General features: G+C 40.8%; 1 protein-coding gene across 2 annotated transcripts in view; it reads left to right on the top strand.

The window, feature by feature from the left end:
* The first annotated feature begins 5176 nt into the window (after positions 1–5176).
* The window catches only part of ctdspla (CTD (carboxy-terminal domain, RNA polymerase II, polypeptide A) small phosphatase-like a), a 31344-nt gene continuing 20709 nt past the window's right edge, over positions 5177–15811 (top strand). The window contains exon 1 of one of the 2 annotated variants that reach the window (XM_030757068.1): positions 5177–5739. In XM_030757068.1, coding sequence (XP_030612928.1) covers positions 5664–5739 — 76 coding nt within the window. In that variant the 5' untranslated portion in view covers positions 5177–5663. The remainder of the gene's footprint in view (positions 5740–15811) is intronic. The other variant, XM_030757069.1, reaches the window with a different exon arrangement.

Here is a 15811-nt window from a genome sequence, read left to right as displayed (position 1 = left end):
TGAAGGCATCTCTCAGTTGTAGATCTTGAAAATGAAAAGTTTACCTCCTTGAGCGTGTCCTTCACTTGGTTAGACATTGCAAAGTTGTTTTTCTTGACCATGGAAATAATTCTCTCATTGTGCATTTTACTTTTCTCCTGTGGTCTTTCAGGCCTTCTGGTGTTGCAGAGCTGGTCGGTGTATTCATTCTTTTTAATAATTTAACAGACTGTTGATTTGGCCGCTCCTAAAGGTTCTCTCTTTTTTCAACCTAATGATGGCCTCTTTCACTTCCACTGACATCTCTTTGGGCCTCATATTTAAAATTACAATAAAAGGCTATAAAATGCAATAAAAAACACTTTGAATCAACTTCATATATTCTGTCCGCTTCATTTGTCATGAAATAATAAAGGAACAAACCTCACCTGGCCATGAAACTGCTTGTCCCATTAATTATGACTCTCTGAAAATGGGGGACTCTGTAAAAGAAATATCTGTAATTTCTAAACAGTTAATGCAATGCTTCTGCAAACCCCCTTGAATTAAAGTTGAAAGTTTTCAGTTGGTGAAAGTTCTGGACTGCAGGCAGGCCAGTTCAGCATCTGGACTCTTCTACTATGAAGCCATGCAGTATGTGATTAATAGACGCAGTATGTGGTTTAGCATTGTCTTGCTGAAATATGCAAGGCCTTCTCTGAAAAAAGATGTCATCTGGATGGGAGCATATGTTGCTCTAAATCTTGTATACATTTCAGCGCTGATGGTGCCTTGCAAGGTGTGCATGCTGCCAATTCCATAGGCGCTGATGCACCTCCATACCATCAGAGATGCAGGCTTTTGAACAGAGTGCTGATAATAAGCTGGATAGTCCCTTTCCTCTTTAGTCTGGAGGACGTGGCGTCAATGTTTTTCAAAAAGAATTTCTCATTTTTCTTTCATCTGACCACAAAAGAGTTTTCCACTTTGCCTCAGTCCATTTTAAATGAGCTTTGGTGCATTTTGGTGAGAGTCCCAGTTTAAACAAAATTGTTTTGGTCCAGCTGTAGCTTTAATACAAATTTGCTTCCTTACATTGCAGGATTTCAGACTATTTAATATCCCTGTACATGCCTCGCTGTGCCATTGTTTATATGTGCATAACTTCAAAGGCTCAACAACCTGCAGAAACAGAGAGACTCAGAGAGGCTGTGATACCAGCTCCTTACTGAACTACACCCACATTCATAAAACATTCAAGGACCCCGCAGTCTGACAGCGCATTTGAAGGCAGTGAAAAAGATCATCTGTGTCCTATCAAAGTTAATATCAAGGAGATATTTATTTTAATTATTCATCAACTGAAATGTGGTGCTGGATGATAGTGCCATTTTCTTCCCTCACACAGAGAAATGTCAGAGGCCAACAGCGTTTGATGTCCATGATCAAAAAGTGACTCCACCAGTGCTTGGTCTCATATTTCAACGTAGTATTGATCAGCCACATGTGTATCTTTGTCTCACAGACAATCTCCACTCTCCAAGTACTCGTATCTTGCAGCTGTTATTTGTCAAAGAGCCTAATCTGTGGCCACAAATAAGCTTTTAAGTTCTTTACATAGTCTAAAAACCATCAAACAACCATATAGTTATTTATTCTGGACTGACTGTCTTTGGCTGCTGCTTCAGGGTCACAGTAAACTGATTTTTTTAATAGAACATACAGAAGGTCAACCAGGAGGTAGTAACATGTAATATTTATATGCTGAGTGTAGGGTTTGTTTTGTAAATTAATCCCAGTTATGTGTTCAGCTACTGTAACAGCTAATTGTTATGAGTTTATTTATAGTGTTTAGTGTGATATGAGATACTAAGCAGTGTTAGACCTGTAAACTGATGTAATTTGGAACTACACATTATTATTTAGTTTATTTTACTCAATTATTCATTTCTTTTCCTGCAGATGTTTTAGTCCTTTGGTTTTCATATTTAGGAACTGATACGGTGGCATGTTGAAGGTCACTAATTATAACAAATTTTGGGTTATTAAAGGAAACCCTACAGCAATGCGGTTTTTGCCTCATGGCTTCATTGCATAAATTGCCATTGAAATGTTATAACTTTTCAAGCATAAGTTACCGTAAGTGAAGCTTAACTGGGAATTGTGTTTTTGGCCAGCTTACTGTTTTCTTTTCACTCTGTTTTGTTCTCCATCAACTCTGTGTTTTACCAGATAATCAGAAACACTGTATATTTTTCACTGATTGTTGTGATGTATAGTATAGTATAGTATAGTATAGTATAATATAGTATAGTATGGTATAGTATGTATTGGCTGCTTTTTCAATCATTTTAAGTTCAGTCCTTGTACCTGACCATTTTCAGAGGAATGTTTTTTGTTTGTTAAGCCACTTAACACTGATTTATGAATCATTCAAGCATTGAAAAGTCAGACAACTTAGCAGACAACTTAGCAAAGAATCAATTTTAAACTGTATCTTTAGGCGCTTTGTTGCTAGCGGCCTGTCGCAAAAACGCATCATTTGCTCCCATTTCTTTAGTTTAATCTATGAAAAACACTAACAAAGAGCTATGAGCTAAAAACTTGGCATATCTCTGCATGATGTGCAGTGTGTCCTCAAAAAAATTGAGGAAACTGGACAAGTGGAGGACAAAAGAAAAGATAGGGGAAAAAAATCTAGCAAAGACCTGACATAGGACCTGAGAGATGCATCTGGCCCTTCAATAGATCCAACTACTGCCACCAAAGCCTTATCAGAAATGGTCTTAATGGAAGGGTGGCTGTGTCTAGAAGCCATTCTTAAGGAAGGCAAACAGGGAGAAAAGACTGATGTATGTCAAATTAAACAAGAACTGGACTGAAAATCAGTGGCAACACGTCTGATGGAGTCATGAATCCATCCATCCATTCGCTTCCGCTCATCCTGGTCAGGGTCGCGGGGGGCTGGAGCCTATCCCAGCTGTCATAGGGCGAGAGGCAGGGTACACCCTGAACAGGTCGCCAGCCTGTCGCAAGGCCAACACAGAGAGACAAACAACCTTTCACACTCACATTCACACCTATGGGCAATTTAGAGTAGCCAATTGAGTCATGAATCCAAATTTGAAATTTTTGGTTCATTGTCAACATGCACGGAGGAGGTCAGGAGGTACAGTAAGTGCCTACAGCCATCTGTGGAGGCTCTGTCATGGTTTGGGGCCGCATATTTGGTCACACCAAATATTGACTTTCAAACTTGCACAGATTGTAAAGACTCTCTTTTTGTCTTATATACTGTTTTTCCATTTATGTTTGTATATATAAATCGCTGCACGTATATCCCATATAAATAAATTAGTGATGGCTTGAGCCAGTACTGTAGTATAGATGCTTTTCAATCATTAGGAAGACCCTCTAAATTACCACATATGTTCTGGGACAGCTTATTATCAGGTATGACTGCGCAGTAGAAAACTTAGCAGAACTGATCATTATGAATATGATTATCAACACTTAGGTATCTGTATACGTACCAAATAGAAAGGATGCAGATTGAACCTCAAAGCATTTATTATACTACAATTTTTAATAAACCCATTGGTTTGGTTTTCTTCATTGTTCATATTAGAAGGTGTCACCATGAAGAACTTTTTAATCCATACAATCTGATTATTATTATTACTGCTAACAATGCTAAATCCCCCTGATTGATAGTTTCCAACAGACTCTTTGACAGACTCTGTAAAAAACGTGCTTTTCCTTTGATGAGTTATCAAAGCAAAGTACTCCAGAAACCTGAGACAGGCTGCCAGGTGGGGAGAGACAATTGTGCAAACTGGTTGCGGTGTCAGCTGTACACATGCATTATTGTAAACATCAGGACCAAGGCACTGACCTGCATGTCAGCGGGGAGATTACATACTAATTATTAGAAGCATCAGGTCTCCGCTTGTCCATACGCCATCATGCACGCATCTCAGGTGAGGTTATTTAGGGCCATGTGGGCCTCAGCTCCATTAAACAGACAGCTAAGGTGAAGAGGGACGAACACTAAGAGACGTCATTGTTGGCAACAGACCAGAAAACCACTTTATCTCCCCTGTTGCCATTCTATGGTCCACTGAGGCTGACACAGCGTGAATAATGTTTGTGTAGCAGTGCATGTGGAGAATGTGTGGCGCACAGGTGTATATGGACTTGGAAGGGGCTACATGATATAAACAAGAATTTTTCCTGCAGTTTATAGGTTGGTATGCTGGTTAAAAAGAAAGAAAGAAAGAAAAAAATGAGCATTCAGCCATCAGGGTCATGCTATTATGGGAAACTTGGAGTTGCTTTTGCTTAAAAATCAGGTGCATTTTTGTTTGTTTGGTTTTTTAAAGCATCAATTCTTGCATTAATTTCTAAAATGTCTGCCAGTTTTGTTTCAAACAGATGCCATATTTCTTCTGTGGAATTAAGCTGTCTGGGTTTCTTCTGTCTCTTCATGTAATCCCAGACTGACTGCATGATGTGGAGATCACGGCTCTGCAGGGGCCACACCATCTGTTGCAGGATTCCAGATGACCCAGGCTGTATGTGTTTTGGGTTCGTCATACGGGGATGCAGCACATTATTGAAAGGATCTAAACATATCTAATGCTGTAGCTGAAAGTTTGCAAAAAGACTCCATTTATAGAAAGGGTTTATTTGATATTTTAAATACATCAAATGAACTTTTTATCTTTTTTAAAAGCTGTAACGCAGGATTTCATTTGCCAAGCTGTGAAAAATTAGTTTGACTGAGCTGTCTTTGCTCTTTGGAAATGTTTTTCTGGGAATGAGAAGGTTAACTTAACTTGAGGTTAATTATACACAGTCACATTTTACACTGTAAGATTTTATAGGGTTTTTTTTTTTTTTAATTATCATGTTTACCCCTGACACATTTTTTTCAGTTAAATTAGTATCAAACGTTAAAAACAAACAAACAAGAATTTCTTTCTTTCTTTCTTTCTTTTTTATTTACAGTGTCATTTTATTGAGGCTAATCGTTGGATATCCAGAATAAAAATCAAACGTAACGTCAAAGAAAACAAAGTAAGTCGTAAAACGTTTACTTCCCGAGCCTGCATGCTGTGAAGTGGTTCGTTGTTTATTTTTTTTCCGGAGCTGCAGAGATATGAAAAGACAGCAACAATCGGTGAGTAGTGGGCGGACTGAGAGGGGTTTTCAGCATGGACTGAGAAGGATAATAGAAATGCTGAAGGCGTGTTGTTGTAGTCAGCCTGCACGGCCCTGTGGTAGGAGGACGGTCGCCATCTCTGGATAAACACTGTAACCGTATCACGCAGTTGATATTGTTGTGTGTGGATAGAAGCTGGAGCGTACAGTGGCGGCAGCAGAAGGCGGGGGCTATGCTGCCTGCAACAGCCACAGCGGGCACGAACGGCTTCGATGCAGGACTGACGCTTTGTTTGTCTCCTGCACAGCGGACTGTCACCTCAGATTTTGGACCCACCGCGGCCGCTTCTTCTCACTGATATTTCGCTTTGCTCGTAAGCACCGGGGGATGGGAACTGCATGCTTCGAATAAAATGGGATTTTTAACGTTGCAAACAGCGGACGCTCTGTAGCCTGCGCACAGCCAGGGGACTGTGGTGCGCTTGGTAATGTTTGCCGAGGAATAAAACGGTGTAGCCGAAGGTGCGTAACATCTCGTTTCCATGGACAACACGTCCATAATAACACAGGTTGCAAATCCGAAAGAGGAGGAGAGCATTTCTTCAAGTCAAGATAAAGGTAAGGCGCACAGAAATGTCACACATGACTCTTGTTACATTTTTTTTTTTTTTTGACATGCGTGAATTTTCGATTTCATCGATTCTGGTGCGCCCGCTGCTCAGTGCCCATCTGCCAGTTCTGCAGCCCTCGATGCAGAGAGGATACTGAGCTCCGGACTGCAACAGCAAGACAGAGTATCGACGGAAAACCTCCATTGTTCAGCTGAAGCAGGGAAACATTGAGAGCCGGAGCCCTCAGCCAGCCTGCAAATATATATATAGGCTGATGCTGGGAGTCCACTGTAACTTTATATCGCCGATAGCTTTATTTTTTAGAGCCGAAAATATTCAATTATTAAAAATCCAATATTTTATTACTTAAAACGTGCTATTTCTTTAGCTCTGAATGATCAGGGTTTACTACTGGGGGCGGGTACTCCACTCCTTCTCCCCCATGCACTCTCAACACCCCTGTATCTGTCACTGACACTGTAAAATGCATGAAAAATGGTGCACTACCAATAACAAGCGATCGGAGGGCAGTTTGGCTGAGGTATTTGCAAACAGCATGCACATGCACATTAATTTAAATATATGACTGCCTGTGCAAGGTCAGAAGATGGTGTCTTTATAAATTTATCAACATCAAAGTCAGTAATAATAGATTAAATTATACTTTTGCACATCGTATCCATTTGAGAAACAAAATATCACTGAAGCAGGCAATAAAAAGTTCCCATTTTAATCTCTCCTGTACATTCTCCATGTTCATAAAACAATTATCATGTAACTCACAGTGTGTTGGCTATTCACACTGCTGGGAATGTCCCCTTACTGCTGTGTAAAAAAGTGCCTGAAAACAACAGCTCAACAGCTGCTCTGCAGATTACAGAGGCTGAGCGAAAACACATTTTCTTTCTGATGTTTTCTTTTTTTACACAAGATTCTCCCCTTCACCATGAATGTCAAATCCCCCTCATCGGTCAGGAGTTTTCACTAACTTTGAAAGGGATTTTCACCAGTCTGTACAGACCGCTGACATTTCAGTTGTTGCCGTTGTTGTTGTTTTTTTTTAAACTAATGCGTATTTACATTTTGATTTGTGTTCACATCATGTTGTGTAATGAGCACTTGGAATCTCTGTGCACACACTGGGGAGATACATGAGTGTCCACGGAGCTCAGGGCTCTGACATTTTCCCCTCAGCCACCAGCACCCATCCAAGTAAGCCACAGGGTGCCTGGAGGCCAGAGGGACCACAGCTTCCTGCTACACCCAGTGCTCTGTTGGAGAAAAGGTCACCTTCCTGCATCACCTACCACTGAGCAACACTGACATACATGAGCCACTCTGTGTCACTGGCTTCCCAGCCTGCACTCATAAAATGAAGACAACCTGGACTTTGCTTCGATATGAAATTTTAAAAAGCAAATATAATTGGCGATCAAAAGCTTTGACATAACCTTCACACTTGAAAGCACTCTAAAACTACCCGTGATGTTCACGTCGACTCGATCAATTGTGATTTATGCGCCACCATATAATTTACCATTATTTACCCCCCTCAGCAGCTTACTATACTCTTGAGCTGCCACCTTGATAATTATAACCCACCATAAACAAATCCATCAAAACTATCACTAAAAGCAAACATTAATCACCCAGCAGAGAGAACCAAGATCAACCGGGAAATTTGTTAGAGAAAAAAAGTAAACTATTGCTTCTTTCCCTTACAGCACTTTTTAATCATTTGTGCTTATTTCCCACACTTTCTTGTCCTGCTCGTCTTGTAAATCCCAGATGGCATGTGGAATCCAACAGTTAATCTGGCGGGATAAAATCCAGTGTCAGTCGCTGATCAGAGAGGGCCTAACGCGCACACACACTCACACACACATTTAGACACCCACACTTACACACACAAATGTGCACCGTGGCTCCTCAAATGGCTGCTGTCATACATAAAAAGTATCAGCAGGGAGCTTCCTGAACAGCGTCCCTGCCCTTCACTCCCATCTCTGTCAAAGCAGACAGCAAACAGCACTTGTTGTCCAGGAAAGTTACTCTGTGGCCTGCTTGGGCTGCACCAAAGCCACAAATCATTACACACACACACACACACTGAATATTTCAGAGCACAGGCAGGCTATTTTGAGAGTCCTATCAGTTTCATTCCAAGTAAAGACGTAGTAACTCATTAGAGCCATTTTTTAAAAAACAGGTGCAGATTATGGCTTTATGCATTATAGAGTATCTTAAATGAGGTCTGAATCATAATGTGGATGGTGGATGAAGTCACCCGGATCATACTTTTGGAAAATAAACAGAGCTACAGATCGCTCCAAACACATCCAGGCTGTGTTGCATCACACTGTAGTTTTTTTGTTTTTAATCTGACAAAGCAGCAAATGTACTGTTTCAAGTCTAGACATTTCATAGGAACCAGTGCACAAGTCATCTTTCCAAACTCAAATTATACTTTTCATTTGGCAGCCATTATCATTTTTATTTATTTATTTTTCTGATGCAATGAAATGCAACGACTGGACTTGCAGCCGGGGAGGGGAGCCACAGGCTTGCCAGCCTCGGTCTCGCTTAGCAAAATCACTCAGGCTTTGCTCTGATAACTTGACAGTAAGGCAGGTATCAATGGACGAGCCGTTTACCTTAATCAGATTAGGCCAAATCTGAGTTTAGCTCTGCACTCCTGCAGAGTGAGTGATGACAGATACTTAGTCCAAATTACAATCTCGTGCTCAGAGTAATGACATAGTGAGAGTCTGCCTTGCTTGAAAATCTTACCAAATTGACTTTAATTTGTGTCTGATCTACTGTCCCATCAGGATGAAGCTGCTTCTTTTACACACTACTGAATGCATTTGTTGAATTCAGCCTGGAGTCACTTTAAAAAAAAAAAAAAGAAAAATCACTTTCTTGGGAAAACAGCAAATACAAATAACACTTCTATCACAAGTGTGATTTTCCCTTTCTGAGGGTGAACTATTTCCATTCTCCTGAACAGACGTAATCTCATTCTGCCCTCTCTTTGGTCCGGCAGCAGCACAAGGCTGCAGCAAGATTAGAGCCCGAGCAATACTGCTGGAGACCAATGCCAGCTGTGCTTTATTCAGGAGAAAAAAAAAAAACCTTTAGAATTAATGAAAATGTTGTTATAATTTAAAAGAAATTGGGGTCATTGTGTTAACTTCCCAGCAATGATATCGAAACAGCTGTGCTGAACAAAACTGTTCACCATTTCTAAATTACCCCAAGAATCTTTTTCTGCATCATGTTCTTTTTTTTAATCTGTTTATTTCAGACAACAAAGCCCAGCAAACGTGCTTGAAATCCCAACATCATCTCCCTGGTCAAAATTTGTGCTTATTGATAGACAACAAGAACTTCTAGGTGATGTTGATGATGTACCTCAAACTGACATTGTAGTAACGTTGGTTCAAACGTTCATTTTGGAACTGTTTTTCAACCATGGCTAGATGTGGAGGAAAAGGCCGTCAGCCAGCGGTTATTCAACGTCAAAATGTTTGCTGGGAGTATATGGCGATATTGTTATGTCTCTGATAGGCAAATATTACCCAGTAGTATCAGCCAACCTGTCAGACTCCACCTTAAAGATTAGACTGCACTATGCAGTGCCCAATTTAAAAAATAATCCTCAAATTAAACAATAAACTCAGTAGTTAAGGTACTCATTCTGCCCTACTAAATGCAAGTGGAGATGAGATTTATAATATGAAAAGATGCATATAGATAAATAGGGGAGCTGTCATTGGGATTTATGCAAACCAATGGCATCTCCAAGTATGATTTCCCCTAAGTCTTCTTGGTTAGAGATTAATTTCATTGCCAGAAAGAAAAGACAAAAAATACTGAATCTGCAATTATGTATGAATCTGGAGAAACGCCTGTGGTTTCATGCACTCTTGGTTTTGAGGTTATTCCTGGAACACGCCACTGTACATTACTAAAGTGTTTATGATGTGTGGACCACACCTGCAGGGGTGTGTGCAGCATTCAGCTAGCAAGGGGAGCTACTGTGAGTTCTGGCTGGCTTAGGGTCCCTTGTATAACCTGCTGCTCTGCTGTTTACAGCAATTTTCTATCCAGACCAGGCTCAAGTGTTGGGCGGACAGTCTTTTACCCAGAGCATAGCCTTCCACCTCTCTTGAGAATCACATTGAACTTCTGAGTGCGTACAGTGAAGTCGATATTCAGAGCGGCATTTTGATGGAGAGGAAGATAGAGAGAAGAGCTGAAGTCAGTGCTGTAAAGTGCAGGTCCTTATTACAGATTTATGAATCTATTTCAGCCAGTGCTGCTCAGAAAAGCTGATTATCTGCACCTCCAGGGAAGTGTTGGAGGGTTAGATGTTTTCCAACACATCTTTATTAATACCAATAGCATACTGGACAGCTTATTGGGAAGAATTGAATGTTTTAGCCTAGCCCTAAGCTCCTTGCCTGAAAAGCTTATTAACAGTTTGTGTGGGATCAGCCCATGTCTCTGCGTTAAAATGAGCATGCCTAAAGAGGGTGTGTGTGTGTGTGTGTGTGTGTGTGTGTGTGTGTGTGTGTGTGTGTGTGTGTGTGTGTGTGTGTGTTTCTGTGTCTGCGTGTCTGTGTGTGTGTTTGTAATAATTTAGATAAATTCAGTCCGGCAACAAGAAGCAGTGTAATATGTTTTTAAAATAAGCAGCAAATGAATTGTTGTGGCCTTTCTGTGTAGTGTGGAGCTTGCTTGGCAAGGCTCCGATGGCTCCGATATGGCTCCGATAGCTGTTTACCGATGTGTCAGTCTCTTGTTTGTCTCTTGTTTTACTTGGAATGGTCACAAAACCAGAATTTTACCTATTGGTTGCATGATATCAAGAATCATGCAATTCTGTTGGTACTGGTAAGATAGTTTTAGCATCTTCAAAAATCACTATCTAACTACTTGTAGTGGCTCCAGGGATCAATCCTGGTTTGATCCCCTTAGGAAATACAAATTCCGTGGAGTTCCCCATCAGGAAGGGCACCCCGTGTGAAAAAAAGTCTGCTAAATCAAATCTGCCTGCTCTGGTGACCACTTGTGAAAAAGAAAGCCACCGAAAGTAGCTTCAGCTTTTTCAGAATGACTACTTGTATATGTCAAAGCAAGCTGAGAAGCAACCCAGTAAGTATTTTCACTGCATTTCCTCAGTGGTCCTGACAACATATGAAAAAGCCAGTATTAATAATAAAGTGCTGTAATGGCTGGGGGAGTTTTTTACCAGCTCCAAATATGAAAAATGCATTAGGAAGATTTAATTTAGGTTTTCAGATCCGCTCACAATAAAGATTTGAGTGAGAAATCAGCAAAGTGGCCCCTAATTATTAGGTAGCCAGTGGATCTGTGGATTAGGAGACACAGTGAAAGATGCAATCGCGCTGCAATCCATCCTAAGAGAGGCCACAGAGGAAAATAGTGTGGGTGGACTCTTTCTTCACTTCCACGCTTGATGACTGTGAAGATTTAAACCTTCACGCCAAAGCAGCTGGAACTGGAAGAGTTCACGTATTCCTGCTATGATGTCCCAGACTAGCTTCTAGTTTAAAATAGAGTTTTAAGATCTTCCTTGTTGTTTATAAATCTTGTGCTGCTGATATACTGTATATCAGTGAAACCCTATAGGATCCATAAAAACTCTGTTAGTGCACAAAAAAAATGCACTTACCTGAACTTTCTAAAACCTTTCACTCTGATTTACTGATTTAATTTCTATGGCTATTCTTATTTAAGTACATTTTTGTATGCGTGTTTCGTATCATGTTACTTAATCAAGTACTAGAGGACCTGGAAGTCACATGAGTTGAGGTTCCTGTTTCTATTTACCAAGAGTTTCACTCCCGCATTTCAATATTATGATTGGCTGGTGCGTTTGAATGAAACTGACGATCGTGTAAGTGCAGTACTTAATTTAGTTTTAAAACTTGTCTGTCGTGAATGAATATGCAATTTTTTTTTTTGGAGTTTGCTTCTTTTGGGTAAAGCTCACTGAGGTGTTATACAAGCAGAAAAGACTTTGAATTTAAGTATATATCAAAATTATTCATGTTTCTCTTTCCACTCGGTCGGTTTTGAGGGGAATATGTGTTAGAATGTGTACGTGAAAAACTCAGCATGCAGTTTGTTGTCCCGTTAGCTGGTTCTTCAGCACAGACCAGCCTTTGGGTTTTTTCTGGGCCTCTTTTTATGTCTGTGTGCTTTGGATGGTGTTTGACAGCACTGTGGGGAAGTTTTATGTTCGAATGCGGCCTCAAGTGTAGCTCATATGCTGGGGTTGCTTGTTTTGGAACAAACGCTGTTTCAAAATGTCCGGCATGGCCTCTAAAAAGACTGTTACAGTAGGATTTTAATGAAATTCTTTATAAAGTGATATGCTACCCAGCAGACATTCATCCTGATCTAGGTTATATTGATTTTCGTGAAAAAGTATCCATTTTAGTTCAAGAAAAACATCAAGCATACCAAACTAGAGTTAATCTCAGTGGATAACAGCATAATGTTGGGTCTGTTTTCAACTATTGGCTTAATTGACTGCAGCTGTCAGGGACATTCGGCCCATCAAACTTCAGACTGAAACGTCTTCTAATTAACTGCAGAAGATAAATGACTGACACTGTGGTTCTTCTGGTACATGCCTGTCATACTTTGGTTTGAATGCATAGTATTGTTGGGGGTTACATCACCCCGCCTTTCCTGTAGATCTTGACACATGGGCATAGAGTGGCTGTGAAGAGCAAGTTTAATGCTCCAAAAGCCACAGTCCCTTTGGAGCAAAAGAACTGTTTGCCTGGCGGCGCAGAATCTCGCACACTTTCTGCTCATAGGGATGTTCCTAAAACGAAGGAGCTGTTGTGTTTGGACTCGGACGGGCCCCAAGCCAGGATTAATTGAGCATCCATTCATCCAAACGGACGCTGTCAAAAAAAGATCAATACACTCGGAGAAGTTCAGGGTCAAGAAAGAAAGCGAGACAGTTGGAGGTGTTTGTGTCAAGGAGCGCGAGCAAGAGAAAGCATCTGGGTTGCAGCCCGACTCTGACAAGGGGACGGCGTCTCTGCATATTTTGCCCTCTTCTGGCTGGCATTCATCATCAGTAATTGGCTATCTGAACAGGAGATCATGTTTTGTCCGCAACGATTTTCTGTCACCCTCCCTGAATTATGCTGCGCCCCAGTTTGTGAGATATTTGACAGAAGAGCATAAAAGGTTTATACATTTTTAAGCAGATGATCAGAGAATAAGCAAATACACATGCACCGAGGCTGTATAAGATACAGGGAGGCTTTTTTTTTTTTTATCCTCCAGAGGTAAAAGGTGAATACTGTTTAACTGTAAATCTCAGGGGACTTTAAGTAGGGCATACTGTGTGTGAAAATGTAGAGATGAATGCCCCTCAGACAGCAGAGGCATGGGATACTGTAAGAGGGAAACACAAGCAGGACTAATGCATGCTCACACCAACACATGCACACAAATATGACCTACTTCTTTCCTTTCCATTCATAATAAGCAGCATTTTAATGAGCATTAATTTAAAAAAAAAAAAAAAAAAAGCAATTGTTTGAGTGCCGACTTGTTTCATCAATGACTTTGTACTTGAGAACAACACCGAATACTGAAAAACTTATTACTCATCATAAGAAGCACTGCTGTATAATGTCTTTGTTTTCTGCGTAGGATCCCCTAAAGTCTGACATCAGAGATTTCTTTAGGAAGATGTGGAGTTTGAAAGATACAATTATTTACACCATGCTGAAAGAGGCTGTTGATTACATTCTGGGAGATCTAGTGTTTTAGGGCTTGGCTAATTAAAGACTAATAGTCAGCTTTGATTTTAACCACTTTTTAATTTGTTTATCGTAAGAGCCCTAATTCTCTAAAAGATCCCCTTACTCTAGGGTCACCAAGTATTTGAGCCTGTCTGTATTAAAGTGGAGCCCAAACACGTGCCTTTAATTACGTCTCACATTAATTCCTTTACTGTTTGTTTGTAACCAGTAGGCAGGCAAGGAGGATTTCCCATCAGTCACTGAGCCTCTGGCTTTCAGCGCACAGTTGTAGATGAGAATATAAAAGGATATATTAATAATGAACTACCGCGGCCCCAAACAACGTGGGCTGTGTTGCTGCCGGTTGCGTAACTCCGCCAGAATAGTCAGATCTCCCTCATTATTCCTTCCTGAGCTCTCAGTGGGTTAATTCCCCCGCTCTTGTCATCTCCTTCATTTCACGGAGCGCTCGAGAAGCAGCAGCAGCCCTCATCCCCCAGGGGCTGTAAGCAGGCTGGCACCACCACCACAGCGCCTATGCCACTGTGCAACTAAGACAGGAAAGCAGGGGCAGACCCACCCACGGCTCTGTGTCAGAGTTCACACAGCAGCAGCGAAAATTAGTACCTTGCATGCAATGTGTGCCAACCAAATGACTTATGCGATTAGATCCCTGCAAACCATGTCTTGGCTTATAAAAATATAACTGAGGTACTGAGTAATCTTAGTTACATAAGATTATGTAGGATGCATATGTATATATAAATCCTCCCTACTAAGTAGGGGAAATGAAGCCAGAGGGGCAGCTGAGGGTCAGTGAGAGTGACTAAAGGCATTTGCTGGAACTGAGTGTACCTCCACAGCCTGTAATTTTCACCCCAGCCTCAGCTGTCTGTGTGGGGAAGTAAGGAGGCTTAATGGGAGTTTATTTTATCATACTGTGCTATTATTGCCCTGATGGCCTCACACATAACCCACCCAGGACCTGGGCATAGTCAACGCACACAGACTGACAGACACAACTGTCAGTCTCAGCTCATCCCATGCTATCTAACTCCACTCAGCTGTTTGGATCAGCTGTGTGTGCCTGTGTGTGTGCATGTCAGCAAGCACATGTTCAAGTGCACTGTGAAGCAGATGCTCTTCGGTGTTAATATTGTTATGGAAGCCAATTTGTTGTAATTGTCTTCTCCTTTCTTGGTGGGATTTTTCTCTGTGTCTGTTTTTAATGAGCAACAGCAGAAGTTGTTTATAATTCTGTGTTTTCAGGTTTTTTTGAGTATGCTTTACCACTTTTTTTAACTAATTAATTAATTGATAACCAAAAAAATAAAAAATTTAAAAAAAAGACTAACTGTTAGTGATTTGGATTTGGATGTGAATTTATGGATGTTTCTAGGCATTTCCATCAATGGTAAATGGTAAAATTCAACGTGTGGTTTAAAAATACAGAAAAATTCCAGGAAGAAAAATGAATATGGAAAAAATATTTTAAAATGGCACATTGTACTGTATTTGAAATATATGTATATGAAACGACTCACTCTGTCTCCTCTACAGCTGGTCCAGTTTCGTTGACAACCTGCTGTCATATTTCTGTCTTTGCAACTAGTGGCTGAGATTAAATTACTCGCATTCTTAACTTTGCGTCGCTTGGGTTATTTGACTTGTCATGGCTACAAGTTGCTGAATTTTAATGACATTCCATCGTCACTACATTGCTATTCTCTTCCATCTTGTATACGCCCTTTAGAGTGTGTGTTAGACACAAGAAAATTAAAGACCTCTCTCTGGCCACCTTTTCAGCAAGTTGTTTGAAACTTGAAAGACTAAAGTTTTGATTATACTCTGTTGCAAACATGGACACAGACAGCTGGGGACCCGACAGCCAACTTGTCGTTCATGCCGCACTTCTTTGAAGTCGAGGCGTGCACAGTTGGTGCAGGTGCACAGATGTCTGTACAGACCCTCAAGCTCATCGTCTGATGACGAGGTTTCTGTTACTTGCTCCTGAGTGGACCCTCGCACACTCAAGGCTTAAGACCGTTTTCACACTTATACTTTGCCTATTCTGGTCTGAATCCGTTGATGAGTTTCCAAAGTGAACTACATGCAAACCAAAATTTGTCACTACAAACCACGTGAGAACGTTCAGTCCGTTTATTGGCCAGATATATCTAGAGCGGAAGCAAGTGCGACAAATATGCAAAACAATAAGAAACCAGGAAGGGGGCAAATACTTTCTCACAGTACTGTACATGCTGAAGTAAGCAGGTT

Source organism: Archocentrus centrarchus, chromosome 20 (assembly GCF_007364275.1).
Source record: "Archocentrus centrarchus isolate MPI-CPG fArcCen1 chromosome 20, fArcCen1, whole genome shotgun sequence".
NCBI classification, from domain to species: Eukaryota; Metazoa; Chordata; class Actinopteri; order Cichliformes; family Cichlidae; genus Archocentrus; species Archocentrus centrarchus.
Note: the sequence above shows the minus strand (reverse complement) of the source record. Positions and strands in the feature narration are given on the sequence as shown.